The sequence below is a fragment of the Meles meles genome, chromosome 5 (assembly GCF_922984935.1).
Source record: "Meles meles chromosome 5, mMelMel3.1 paternal haplotype, whole genome shotgun sequence".
NCBI classification, from domain to species: domain Eukaryota; kingdom Metazoa; phylum Chordata; class Mammalia; order Carnivora; family Mustelidae; genus Meles; species Meles meles.
The window spans coordinates 52,307,932-52,323,397 of NC_060070.1; the positions used below are offsets into that span (position 1 = coordinate 52,307,932).

The 15,466-nt window shown below is 36.9% G+C and overlaps 1 protein-coding gene across 1 annotated transcript in view; it reads right to left on the minus strand.

Annotated features, from left to right (window-relative positions):
- Window positions 1–2,841: 2,841 nt before the first annotated feature.
- The window catches only part of MEI4 (meiotic double-stranded break formation protein 4), a 209,920-nt gene continuing 197,295 nt past the window's right edge, over window positions 2,842–15,466 (minus strand). The window contains exon 5 of the mRNA XM_046004415.1: window positions 2,842–3,102. Coding sequence (XP_045860371.1) covers window positions 2,842–3,102 — 261 coding nt within the window. The remainder of the gene's footprint in view (window positions 3,103–15,466) is intronic.

The following is a 15,466-nucleotide window of genomic DNA, read 5'->3' on the forward strand; positions in this document are numbered from 1 at the left end:
GGGCACATAAAGTTTCAGTGACAATTCCCAAGAAGTGGTATTTGTGAAATTTCATGAAGTGCCAGCAGTCTGTAATGAACAGGAAGTGTAGCAAATTACTGAGTAGTGCGGACTGGTTAGATAGAACTCCTGGGACTGAAACCTTAGTCTTCCACTTCCTGATGAGATGAGATGTGATGAGATGTTGGGTGAGCCGTGGAATATTCCTTTGACAGAGTTCCTCATCTCAAAAACGGATGTAATAATCTTACTTATCATGTAGGATTGTTGGGAGAATTAAGTGAGTAAATATAGATAAAATGCTTAGCTCAGGGCCTGGCATCTATTTATTTCTATGCTAATGAGTGTTCTACATCTACTATATGAATGTTAGCACTTACTATCATTTTTATTATTTCTTTCAATTTTAGTATTGCCTTGTGGTTCCTGTCCTATCCTAAAACAATTTCAGCACTGCCTAATTTCTACTGTCTCCATTATTCTTCTACCCCAACTTTTAATTATAAAGTTAGACATTAATCGAATCTTAATTGCAGCATTTTAAAATCACTTTAATTCTAGTTCAAATCATTCATTCATTATCTTACACCACTTTTTTGAAACAGATACAAATGTCTCATTTCATCTTTTTCACCCATAAATTAGACCTCAGTACCAAATGTACTGCACAGTTAACACTGTTAGAGACTGAAACACTCGATAACGAAGGGTCAGGTATCATACAATTGACTACATATAAGTGTTTACAAAAAATAATATCAAATGAAGAAATAATATGTATCTCCATATACATTAATGATAGTCCCAACATGTCCGTGCCTCTAAAATAAATACATTTTCTAGGCTAATTTTCAGATCATGAAGCTTTAAAGACTACTAGAATTAAGAAATCTGTTCTAGTTACAAAAGTCTTCTTAGGATCATTATGTTGGCTGACTGCAATGGGAAAGAGACCACTGCTGTTGCTTATGTATCTACCAACCTTGCCTAATCATTAAGAGTGAGGATGAGAAGGGGCACCTGGGTGGTTCAGTGGGTTAAGCCTCTGCCTTCGGCTCGGGTCATGATCTAAAGGTCCTGGGATCGAGTCCTGCATTGGACTCTCTGCTCAGTGGGGAGCCTGCTTCCCCCTCTCTCTCTGCCTGCCTCTCTGCCTACTTGTAATATCTGTCTGTCAAATAAATATATAAAACCTTTAAAAAGAAAAGAGTGAGGATGGGGAGATGTCATGGATCGTGGATTTTGTGTGATGTCACCAGTTATCTAAATCCCAGGAATCCAATATTAGAAAACGTCCTCTTAATTAGAATCTGAAATACCCTTCTTGTGTTCAACTGTGTGTGTGGTGAAGTACATTATTTGCCCCAATTCTCCATCCTCTCCTGTATCCATGCCCTTTGTCATGTAACTTTGCAAGTTCTCCCACACTGGGTAGAGGGTACTTCCCTGCCTCTTTTCATTGCATTTGACCATCTGATGTGCTTTGGCTAATGCATGTGACAGACAATGACAGCATAACGTTTCTCAGCCTTGCCCTTTCCTTCTTGCCTGTCTGCCATTGCCACAGAAGAGGTTGGGTAGCTGTCCTGAGTAGCTGCTTCCCTCTCAACCTGGGCCCCAGAATAAGCACAAGTGGAAGAGACCAAAGCCCAATTTATAACAAAGAGCCTAGCTTAGTGGGATCTGCAACCTGAGCAGAACTTTCCAACATTCTCCAGGTTAGATAAGCGGATCCCCAAGTGGCCCACAGATACTCGAGAAGTATTTATTGTTATATGCCACTGAGATTTGGTAGTAGTTTGTTATGTAACAATAGGTGACTAATATATACATTGAGTTTTAGAAAAAAGGCTTTCTTTTCTACAAATCTAGAAATAATTCTAAAAATAACTGTGGCAGATGATATGATTTTATATATATTCATTTTCTTAAATATCAGTGGCATTTAGGAGTGGTAATTAACTTATGAAGCAATATCACACATAATTAATAAACTACATTTGTATTTGTTGTGCCCTAAATTGCACTATAGGAAAGTACGTAATGGTCTTCATTAAGCTACTTGGTTATGAATTTAATAATTGAAATAAAGTAAATGAAACTGTGTAACTGGAAAATTCAACTAACACACTTTTAATAAGTATAAATATACTTTCAATAAGTATATTGTGGGCAGATGTTAGATTTGTAAAAATATCCTTAATGATTTAATTATACATGACTTAACTACATTTTAACAACAGGGATATTACACATAATAAACAGAATCAAAACAAACACTTGAAAAACAACATTTAAACAATGAGTTAGTACTTTTAAGGGACTTAACAAATACTTTGATTTTATGAAATTGAGGGCCATTTGGTTTATAAATGTTAAAGAATCATCCTCTAAGATAATAGATAATCATGTAAATGAAACTATGTAAGAACAAAATTTTAAAAATTTCGTTTATAATCACTTAAAGACTGTTGATATAGCAACAAAACTTTTAAGATCTCTTCTGTTGCCTTTTACTATCTATTACATGTAAATATTTTAAAATGTAAATATTGTTTATGAGATAGACAATTAATGGTCCATTATAGAGAAAACTAGAGCTAGACTATATTGAGTAACATATTGTAAAATACAGTTATGTGGAAATAAGGACATTCTCAACTGAAACTGGCTGATTTTAGTATAGAAATAAGACTCATAATGTTTGATATACAATTTAAAACTTGAATTAGTGATTATATTTAGAGATCCATTTAAAATGCTCATTTAAAAAATATTCTTGAAAATCTTTTAAGCAGAAGATCTTCATACTTCAGTGTGCTTCTGATATTCAGTAAATTGCTAAGGAAGTGAGTTATTGTCAACAGTTTCTACTGAGTTCAAGAGAATGCCCAGTCTCCATAAATAAAAAGTAAATAAAGGAAATGCATCAGAGAGTTGGAAAATAGTTTCATCATGCTTTTGAAGAAATTTCTTGATTTCTTGGTCATCATGCCCTACACTTGAAGTGTTGCCTTCTTTGGTTTCCTTTTGAAGAAGCTGCTCCAGAACCCGGAACAGGAAGAAAATATTTTCATAGTGTGTCGCATAACTGGATTGAACCTACAAATAAACAACAAACATCTTAAAAGCACATATTGGTTGTAGCTCATCTCAGAAAAAGCCAAATAAAGGTAGTAAGTTTTCAGACAAAAAGTAAATTCTTGACATATTTAACACTTTCTATCTTCCTATTCCTTTAATTGGGATGGAAGGAAAACAAAGGAGAACATTTCTTTCAAAAAATTTACAGTTTCAGTGAATGAGTTTTTTCTCTTGATGGTTTACAAAGGTCAAAATCTTTTCTCCGTATTACTGCTATAATTCATTACTCAGCTGAATCTGAAAATACTTGACAATGTCTTGTGTGTTGAATTCAGTGGTGTGATAAAGACTTTCAGTGCATGACACTAATGCCAATGATAACATAAAGATCTTGGGGGTAGGATTTTACCCTACATTTAAGAATGTTTCTTTCTTTCTTTTTTCTTTTCTTTTTTTTTTAAGATATTATTTATTTGACAGAGAGAGAGAGAAAGAGAGGGCAAACAAGAGGGGGAGTGGCAGGCAGAGGGACAGGGAGAAGCAGACTCCCCACTGAGCAGGGAACCCGATGTGGGACTTGATCCCAGGACCCAGGGATCATCACCTGAGCCGAAGGCACACACTTAACTGACTGAGATACTCAGGCGCTCTAAGAGTATGTTATAACTCAGTATACAGCAACTCAGTATAACTCAGTTTTAGAACAGTTATAATCTCTCAGAGACCAGACAGGCTTTCATTCTGAGTCCACACAAATCAAGGAGGAATAGGTTTAGATTGTGTGACATCAACATACATGGTCATGTGCTCGCTTCGGCAGCACATATACTAAAACATACATGGTCATGAGGAAAATGTAGATGTGACAGAGAAGTTACTGTCTGGCCCTAGATGACTGAAGGTGAGTTGGATTAAAGTGAGGACTAAAAAGTGGACAATGGGAAGTGTAATATGAGGGGATACAGGAATCAGTTCAAAGATATAAAGTGGCTTTACTATTTGCTTATTAAGACATGTGTTGGGAACAGTCCCCAAATCTATCCACTCTAATAATACATAAATGAAAAGAAATATTCTTTTAGAGTCCAGAGGAATGTATTCTATAATGAGGTGGTCCTATGAATAGTTACATATATACTTTTTGTTGAGGTATAATTGACATAACATGTTAGCTTCAGGTATCACATAATGATTTGATATTTACATATATTGCAAAATGATCACCAAGTAAGTCCAGTTAACATCTACCACTATACATAGTTACCAAATTCTTTTTTATGTGTGATGAGGACTTTCAAGATGCAGTCTCCTGGCTACTTTCAAATATGCAATACAGTGTTTAGTTAATATAATTATTAACTATAGTCTCCATGCTGTACATTATATCCCTAATACTTTAAATTCATTTTATAACTGGAAATTTGTACCTTTCCATTAATCCCTTCACCCATTTCAACACTCCCTAACCTCCACCTCAGGCAACTACCAGTCCCTTCTGTATATTCATGAGCTTCGTTTTGTTGTTTTTTTTTTTTTTTAATATACTGCATACAACTGCATTATTTGATATTTATTTAATTTTTTCTGTCTGGCTTTTATCATTTACCATATTGCCCTTAAGGTCCATACCTGTCACAAGTGGCAAGATTTCATTCTTCTTTTATGGCTGAATAATAATCCAGTGTATGTGTGTGTACGTGCACACATACATATAAATAAGTATGCATTTGTGTATATACACACATATATTTGTATATACATACACAATATTTTCTTTATTCATTCATCCATCAGTGAACATTTCGGCTCTTTCCATGTCTTGGCTATTGTAGATGATGCTGCAGTGAACATGGATAATACATGTATACTTTTGAATTAGTGTTTTCCTTTTCTTTGGATAAATACCCCAAAGTGGAACTTCTGGATCATGTGGTAATTCTATTTTTAATTTTTTGAGGAATCTCTGTAGTGTTTTCCATAATGGCTACACCAATTTACATTCCCACTGACAGTGGGAACACTAAGGTTCCCTCTTCACATTCTCACCAATATTTATTATTTCTTTTTGATACTAGCATTCTGACAGGTGTGAAGAGATATCTTACTGTGGTTTTGATTTGCATCTCCCTGGAGATTAGCTATGTTGAGCATCTTTCCATGTACCTGTTGGCCATACATATGTCTTCCTTGGAAAAATGTCTATTCAGATCCTCTGCCCATTTTGTAATTGGTTTGTGCTTTTCCTATTGAGTTGTGTAAGTTCTTTATGTATTTTGGATATTAAGTCTTTATTTGGTATTTGATTGGCAAACATTTTCTCCCGTTCAGTAGGCTGCCTTTTATTTTATTTTGTTGATGATTTCCTTTGTTGTGCAGAGGCTTATTAGTTTGATGTGGTGCTAGTTGCTGCTTCTTCTTCTTCTTCTTTTTTTTTTTTTTTGGCTTTGTTCTAGGTGTCAAATCCAAAAACTAATTTCCAAGACCATTGTCAAGGAGCTTACTATCAATGTTTTCTTCTTGGAGTTTAATGGTTTCAGACCTTAAATTCAAGTTTTTAATCCATTTTTAGTTATTTTTCTGTATGGTATTAAATAGTGATTCAGTTTCATTCTTTGGCATGTGGCCGTCTAGTTTTCCCAACACCATTTATGGAAGAGGCTACTTTCCTCATTGTACATTCTTGGCTCTTTTGACATAATTAATTGACCATATAAGTGTGGGCTTATTTCTGGACTCTCTATTCAGCTCCATTGATCCATATATATGTTTTTAATGCCTATTCCATACTGTTTTGATTAATATGGCTTTGTAATATAGTTTGAAATCAGGAAGCATGATGCCTCCAGCTTTGTTCTTCTTTCTCAAGATTGCTTTGGCTATTCAGGTTCTTTTGTGTTTTAATACAAATTTTCGATTGCTTATTCTATTTGAGACTTGCTTTTAAAGTGCTTGTAGCAAGAACTACTTCTCTAACTGCCTGTATGTCACTCCTAACAAACTGGACTCCACATTCTTAAGTGAATATACCTAATACCTATGTGCCTCTTCTTCTGATCTAGAATGGCATCTCTAATCATTTTCTAATTACTGGGACCCTGGTCAGCCTTCAGTGCTATCATGGACGCCACATATCCATTGAAACTTTCTCGAGCCCCTCAATTTTATAGATTTGAACTCTACCTTATATCCTAGTTGGTTATATTTATTTCATCACCCATTTAGATTCTAAACATGTTGAGAGAAGCAAATGTGTTCCTATCACTACAGTTTCTATAATTCCTAAAACAATGTCTGTTTTGCTCATAGTAGATCTCAATATACATTTGTTGTTTTGAATTGAACAGGAATTACAGTACTGTAAAAAGAACTACTACAGATACATACTGGTTACTATCTGAAGGAGAATCACAGCTATATTTTTCAGTATTAAGAGTACTTTTCAAATACTTATCCCAAACTAAAAAAATTCACAGTATGTGTTTAACCTGATCTTGTCAGCAATATTTAACTACTTGTCGACTTGCTCACTAATGACCATACATACTGCAAATCCTGTATGAGTTAACAGATAATTCATCCTTGGAACTATGTTATAAACATAGCTGCTTTTTTTTTTTTTTTTTAAGATTTTATTTATTTGACAGAGAGAGATCACAAGTAGACAGAGAGGCAGGCAGAGAGAGAGAGGAAAGCAGGCTCGCTGCTGAGCAGAGAGCCCGATGCGGGACTCGATCCCAGGACCCTGAGATCATGACCTGAGCCGAAGGCTGGGGCTTAACCCACTGAGCCACCCAGGCGCCCTAAACATAGCTGCTTAACCTAGTTAGACATTAGCACAAATTAGGTAGCACTGAAATACAAATTCTGTAGCAGAAGGGCACATTTATTTCATTCACTTTGAAGCTTTAACTACAGCAGGGTACAGTACTTTATAATAATAATCTAGACAGGATTGTCACAATGATTTTAGAGATTCACCTCTACTGATAGTATTAGCTATATATTCCAGCATTTATCTTACTTGGCTCTTAAACAACATTGGGATTTTGTGAATTGAAATGACTATTCTTTTTTGAAATTATTTAGATTACTTTTTACTTAACCCTCGTTTTCATGTATAACATAATTTTATGAACAATTAAAAGTTGTCAAGTGGTGCTTCTCACAGAATAAGGGAATTTTTCCCTTCTGATAAAGGCCATAGCATCCCAGGTAATTTCAGGGCAAGAGTGTGAAGCAGGCAGAGTGTCTTCATATCTTTCTATTGGCTTTGAGATTCTTTCTTTGGGCATATTTTGCTCTGCTTCCAGGTGGGCTGGGGTCCATGGTGTAGTGCCCCAATTCTATGTTTTTTTGGACTTTGCTTTTATTCTTACTGGAATTTATGTCTTGGGTTCCACCTCTATCCTAAATGACTCTATCAAATCACTTGATACATTCTTTTGCTCTAAGATATTACCAGTTATAGAACAGTAATGTGAAACTAACTGTCTCTTTAGGGACAGTATGCACTTAGCCAACATGCCTTAGCAGCCTTTCAACACGATTGAAACGGCATGTCTGTGGGGGCGGTCTTTCCTATAGTTCCCAGATTTCATCACACCGGCAGCTGCCGGCTCTGCTTAATCATATGCTCAGGCACTTTCTGAATTAGTGCATAAGTTGAATAAAAAAAAAATGCTATCAAAGTGATAGTCTACCATATTTGGTGTTATTTTTATACTCTCAGCACCAAACTAGACTGAATCACACCGGTGTTGGAAAATACTCAAGACAGGTAGAACATACCCACCAGGAAAATACTCAAGTTTTTTGCTTGAACATCCTGCCAGGAAGATTGAATGACCCCAGGACATGAATAAGATGGCTGTGTGTATCTGATAAAATGCTATCAGTTTATCTTTCTACCCAGGTCTTTTAGAATTGAAGGGCTCTTGAGAGGAAGCTTTTAGAATCCCATGACTACTTCCTATTACCTAATCCCATTTTTATAATAGGGGACCTTTCAAAGAGAAGATACTTTCTTGGTTAAAAAAAAATTATCAGATATTTTTGCAGAGTATTTTCAGAATTAAAACATTTCTTAGATTTATTTTTCTATTCCTGAGCTGGGCTTAAGAAAGTTAAAGTTTGCAGATTTTTTTTCCCCCCAGTGGTGAAAAATATGCATTTTCTTTACATGCTGCAAAATTTCACTTCAAAAGTTAGATTCTGAAGTTAGGCTATAGACACATAATGGTAGTTTCCTAATTATTATTTTAGTTGGAATTCAGTCAAAGTTAACTTGACATTTTTGGAAAGACTTATTATCTTTGATGCAGACACTGCTATTTGCTAATTCCATGTCCATTTCTCCCTCCCTTTTCATCAAAAGAAACCTGGTTTTGCTTTGGGTGGCAGTAGATCAACTAAAATTGTCTATTTCCAGTCTCTCTTAAGGCTAATTCTGCTCAAAGAGATTTAAATATAAGTAACTAGTTGGGTTTCTGAGAAAGCTCTTTAACAGCAAGCAGTCTGGTAGAAGGCAGTTTTGCCTTCCCTCTTCACCATTGTTCCTGCTCCGAAATACTGATGCAATACCTGGAGGTAGAGTAGCCATTTTGTGAGCTTGAGGATGAGGGCCCCCCATGGGTCAGTAAAAAGGACCAGATTCTGGAGGCATGGGGCAACTCAATATATCCACGAAGGTGGCTATTCCTTCCTGCACTGTGCTTGGGTCTGCTTCTTCCATTTTGGTCTTTTAAAATTGGAATCTTAATGGGGCACCTGGGTGGCTCAGTCAGTTGAGTATATGACCTTGGTTTTGGCTCAGGTTGTGATCTCATGGTCATGAGACTGAGCCCCAAGTCAGGCTTCCTGCTCAGTGGGGTGTCTTTTTTTCCCTCTCCCTTGCTCCTCACTTCCCCCTGCTTGTGCTCGCTCTCTCTCTCTCAAATAAATAAATAAAATCTTAAAAAAAAAATTGGAACCTTGGGACTACATCTAGGCAGGAAGGGGGCTCTGAATGTTTCTTTGCCTTGTGAAGGTACTGCCTTCTGTTGGAAGGCAGAGATGCCTAAAGGGGCAATAACAGAGTCATGTTTCTTGACAGCAGATGATGTAAAAAAGTGTACTATACATTTGAGTGTGGCTCGCAGTTTGGATGTTTGTATTTAAAACCAAAAAAATGTAAAGATGTAATAGTTCATTCAATTCAGTGATTTGATCATTTATGTGTGCTAGCCAAAGGCATGCAGTGGTGAAGTCTGACACTTTCAGAAACAAGCATGCTGTTATGGAAGGGGTGAAGACAGAACACGATGTTTTTCTTATTACTACCCGCACAAGAGGTGAAGGAGAAAACTGGATCATTACAGGGCAGAAAATGAAGTCAATGAGTATAGGCAAATAACATAAATGTTAAATTAAATGTTCACTGAATATAAATGTATCATTGGCTCAGTATCCTCCATGCTGGAATTTATTAGACAGAACCAATAAGTAAGATACAACTAAAATTAGTAGTCTCTAAAAGAATGAATTAAACATAATACTTTAAAGGAAAAGGTCAGTTGTCACCATGATAATTAAGTGGGAAACTTATCCCTGGGTTTTAATAACTTAGCCTTTTATCTACTAGAAAGCAAAGAAGGCAGTAGATTTCAGTGAAGGAGTTGAGGAGGGTGAAGTGAACCCTCTATCAACAGTTTCCTAAGTAGCTTGAAGCACAAGGGAAAGCACCAAAGGAGCTGATATGTAAGCAGGGGCTTAGCTCCTGAGCCAGCACGATCTTGAGCATGACTATGGTAGCAACAGCACTTGAGAAGGAGTAAGAGAACCATATGCACATTATATAGAATGTATGTTCATTTATTTATTAACTTATTTTTAAAATATTTATGATAGAGAGTAAGCGAGAGAGAGCATGAGCAGTGGGGAGGGGCAGAGGGAGAGGGAAAGGGGGAAGCAGATTTTCTGCTGAGCGCCAAGCCCAACAGGACCCCAGAATGCTGAGATCCTGGCTGGACCCCAGGACACTGAGATTGTGACCTGAGCCGAAGCTGGATGCTTAACTGACTGAGCCACCCAGGAGCCCCACATACGTATATTTAAAATCAATGCCCTTATGATTGCAGTAGGAGCACACATTCATTTAAAACTATGTCTCCACAAGAACGGTGTTCTGTCCTTTTCTATTCCCCACAAGCTGGGTGCCAGACCATAGTGAAGGTGTATAAAGCAAAAGGTTGATCAGAGCAGAGTATAGTTAATTAGGAAAGATTTCCTAAAGATGAATTGTGAGCCAGGGCTCAAAGGGAGTGAGGGACACAGATTGGTGAATCATCTTTTGATCAAACTGCCAGGTAAAGAAGAATAAAAAGGATCCAGTGGGTATTAATCTTTTTGGCTCTATACATATAATGGTATGATTGTCTGCCTAAAACACTGAATCCTGGAGACTGGTTCTAAGGGCTTATGTCTAATTTTAAGGGTAACTTAGATGAAAAGTTCTAAACTACTGAAAGTACTAACGTTTGCAATCTTGATATTTTGCCATGTTTCCTATGGGAAATAGTTTGAGTATGTAAGATTTATATGGAAAGCTACTCATGAAAGGAATATACATAACAAAATTTTTAAATCTGTCATTATTAGCCTTGTTTAAAAATAATGATTTTCTTGGGGTACTTGGGTGGTTCAGGCATTTAAGAATTTGCCTTTGGCTCAGGTCATGATCCCAGGGTCCTGGGATTGAGTCCTGCATCAAGCTCCCTGCTCAGCAGGAAGCCTGCTGCTCCCTCCCCCATTTCCCCTGTTTGTGTTCCCTCTCTAGCTGTTTGTTTCTCTGTCAAATAAATAACATCTTTTAAAAAATGATTTTCTCACTAACCAATTATACCTCCTTTTCTCAATCTGTTTCTTAGGGCTGAAATTATATAAATAAAGTAACAGCAAAATGAACAGACTAGAAAAGAAAATGGCCTACAGTGGGCAACGAATTTGAACAAGAATCACAAAAAGGAGAAGGATGATTTGTGTTCCTTTCACAAAATATTTAGGCTAAGACTCCAAATAAAAACAGATGTGGCAGAGTTCCCTATTGGTTGAGATCTTTGAGAGAATAGAATCTTACTAAGCAAGACTTTCTTTTTTTTTTTTTTCTAAAGGAAGGCTATCAATTGAATACATATTCATTGCTTATTAAACCCCAGCTCTGCCATTTACTAGCTGTATGAGCTGGGCAAGTTATTTAACCTCACTAAAATTTCCTCATCTAAACTAACTTTCCTCATCTAAGATTTGGAAATAAGGGTAATTCCTCCCTGGGGTTGCTGAGAGAGTAGATAAATTAAATTACATGTTCAAAACCCAGCACAGGATACACACACATATTTAACATATTTAAAACACACACATTTTTAAATAAGTGTTCTCTATTATCTCTTATTATCACCACCATCATTACTTTTTATTTTTTTTTAAGATTTATTTATTTATTTTAGAAAGAGAGTATGAGCAGGAGGGTCAGAAGGAGACAGAGACAGAGAATCTCAAGCAGACTCCATGGTGAGTGTAGAGCCCGACACGGGGCTCGGTCTCATGACTCTGAGATGATGACTTGGCTAAAACCAAGTCAGTTGCTTAACTGACTGCGCCACCCAGGTGCCCCATTATCATTCTGTGTTTACCCAAAGTGAAAAATATATAGTCCCTATCCATAAGGTAATTTGCATCTGGAGAAAGGCTCCTACTATTAAGTACTATATTGTGGTCAGTTTTTAGAAGCATTTCAAGGTTACTGCAAATTTTCAGTTGAGCTGTGTAAAGAATCCAAGGATGTATCTTCATCTGCTTTCCTCTACCAAGGAAGTCTTTTGTAGGCAAAAGAAACAGAGCATTCTTTTTTTGCATAGAAGGGTGATGCTGAAGAACCAAAATATGAGATAAGTACTTTAAAGCCGTTCTGATTAGAAGGCCCTGAAGATGGGTATCGTTATGGGTTGAATGCAGTCTTCTGTGATATGAACAACTGTAAAATGGTCCATCAGCCCAGTCCCTACCTTTGACTCCCTAACAAGACATGATAAACAGCCAGCTTGACTGTCTTTTCTAAAAAATGTTATATTCTCCAATTATCTGACCGGTGTGATCAACTTGTTCAAGTCTATCCTGGAGGCAAGTTGGTAAAAATGAGTTTCTGATTCCTAATAATTTGCCCTTCTCGTGACTAACCCCATAATGTCATGGATTAAATTCCAAGTACTTAAAAATTTTATATCTGCACTTTTCTCTGGGGAAATATCCTTTGCTTTGACTCTTATTTATCACTTTCTTGGTCATCAGAATAAGGAGACTGGTGAATAGGATAAGGTCAATTCCACATAGACGCTTCTTCTCAGATCTGCTTACATAAATAGAGAATTCCTAATACCCGGACATGGCACTTTTCTGTTCTAACAGATTTCCGGAGTCAACTTTAAACAGCTTTACACTGAGTCTTCACTCCTTTCTCAGGATCGGTATCCTTCATTATGAGGTCATCAATCTCACTCACAGGACATTTTTTACCATTTTATACCATAATATGAAACTTAATCTAAGGCTAGAAATCCCTTTCAAGTACATTTGAGAAGCAAATAGATCATTCACTAGTTTGGACTTCTATCACAGTCATTCTTGACAAAGCAGTAAAAACCAGATAATTTGGTTATTAATATAAGAGTCTGTTAAGTGAAAGAACAGGGTTCAGGGACTGGAATAAAAGCAGCTAAATTCCTTAAGGACTATTCAGCTGGGAGTACTTAGCACTTTACAGTTTTGTTTCTGCTTGCTTAGCACGCATCCCTCTCAACTGTCAGTCTTTCTGCAAGCATTGGGTACTCTCATATGGCACACCCTATGGTAAGCGCTGGGAACAGAGCTGAATAGGACAAGATCCCTACCTCTATAAGAATTCCTAGCATGCTTCTAGGGAGACAAAGGAGTAAATAAATAATGGCAATGCAGAGTGCATGCTGTAAAGGTGGGAAAAGAACTCTGAAGAGAACAGAGTCATGTGGTGTGAGAGGATGTTAAATGTCAGGAAATGAAATTTAGTCATGAATGGGGATATTGCAGGCTAATTTCCTCCTGGGGGGGTATGGCAGGATTCTTTTGGAGAGATGACTTGAAAGTTATCAGCATAGGTAAAACACCCGTCTGGCTACTACCACAGGGGCCTCTGTCTCTGGCTGGTGAATATGCACTGAAGTGAGGGCAGAGAGCTTCAAGCAGTGTGGGGAAAGCTGTCATCAATCTCTACAGAATCCCTACATCTCCGCCTTCTCTGAGGCAGTGGCACCAGTCTGGTGTGAGCAGTCTAGGGTCTAATCAATTCTATATGTTAACACAGTCTTAAAGAATGTGTTTGGTTCCTTGAGGTCTGTTGCTACTTAAATGGTTTATACTTACCTTCCTGAAGGAGGTCATGATGCACAAAAGGAGTATTCTTAGGCGAGAAAACGCACTGTTTCACCAAGTTAAGCCATTTCCATCATGTCATTAAGACATAGCTTGAGAAAAAGAACTCAGAAGTGGTGAAATATCTTATACATATTGAAAACAGATCCAGATGGCCATTACTGATGGAAAACAAATGTCCAAATATCCAGTGGGGTAAAATCAACACAAAATATTCTTCTTCGGGATTCTAAATAAAGATTATCTAAGACAGCCTCAAAACCTGCCCAACTAGGCAGATGGCAGGAGCCAGATTTGTCAGAGTAGGCATCAATGACTGCCCAGCAAGGCAAAAGCCAGAGGCTAAAATAATTTCCTAGAGGCTGCGTATCTAAGCTTTGATAAATTTGCCAAAGTAAGCAAATGTCTCTCTGTGTGTGTGTGTCTGTGTGTGTGTGTGAAGGTTTATATATTTAACAGCACTGGATCCAAAGCCTAAGATCAATGATGACAAGAGGATGGGCTCACAGTGACCAGATCCTCTGCAATAATTTTGTTTGAAAACTGAAAGCCAAATCTGGTTGGCCTCAGATAATCTACTAATTATCTCCCAAGGACCAAGTGAACAGGCCTGGAATCACAAAACTTAAAAGCCAATACATTTGTCCCTTTTTTCTTCCTATTTCCAATTTCTTATAACCACTAATTCAATGAAATAAGTTTATCAGAGCTTGAAAAACTACACAACACACAGGAAAGTTTGAAAACACAATGGAGTAAAAACTGATCTTATGAACATTTAGTATTATTGTTGTAGTAGAGACTGGGCTGAGAGCAAGGTACATGATATATTCTTGCTCTCCTTTTAAAAGTCAACCAACCGCTATTTCTCCTTTTTAAAAAATAAGGCTTTTTGAGATATAATTGACCCCTCTTAAGTGTTTAGTTTTATGAATCTGATAGGGTACTTTTAAGAACAGAGAAATGTCATAATAGAAATAATTTCTGGGGGCACCTGGGTGGCTCAGTGGGTTAAAGCCTCTGCCTTCAGCTCAGGTCATGATCCCAGAGTCCTGGGATCGAGCCCCGCATGGGTCTCTCTGCTCAGCAGGGAGCCTGCTTCCTCCTCTCTCTCTCTGCCTCCCTCTCTGCCAACTTCTGATCTCTGTCTGCCAAGTAAATAAAAATAATAAAATCTTTAAAAAAAAAACAGAAATAATCTCTGAATAAAGAAACTGCAGTCATGCTGCAACCATGTGACATTAATGACATTTTAAATGTTAACTTATCTAGATGATTTTTTAATTAAAACATAATACAGCATTTAGTTGTTCTTACAACTAAATGAAGTACTTCTTCAAACTTAACTATAATTTTGTTATCTGAAGGTACTCTAGAGAAATTTTTAAAAGACCAGATCTATTTGTAATGCAGAAAGCTTAGAGGAAGGAATTAGACTTCCAACTATGAGATCACTTTTCTGGATTAACTATTTTCATTATCTTTACACTGAGATGCTGCTAGAGAAATTTATCTGTCACAAAAATGCTAAGTAACCCTAGAGAAAGCTTTCTTAGGTGCCGGTGACAGTCACTACCTGATAAGAAATGGGGGGGGGAAAAAAGAAAAAAGGATGGGGAGGGAGTACAGAACCAGAGAACTGAGGCTTCCCTTAGCTCTCTGTTCAAATAACATGTCCACAGTAGCTACTGCCAACCACAGGTTGAGATAGAAATTACACAACATGACAGAAGTATGGCTTCATATCCTTTAGTGATCACAATTTAAGGTGGAGTTAAATATGTAAACAATCACAATATAATGTGATATATATCATAAATGTGATATATATCATAAGATGGTATGTCCACAGTGTTATAGTCAAAAAAACAAAGTGGATTACAGTAAAAAAAACAAAAACAAAACAAAACAAAAAACCCCAAAACCATGAAGAACGCACTCA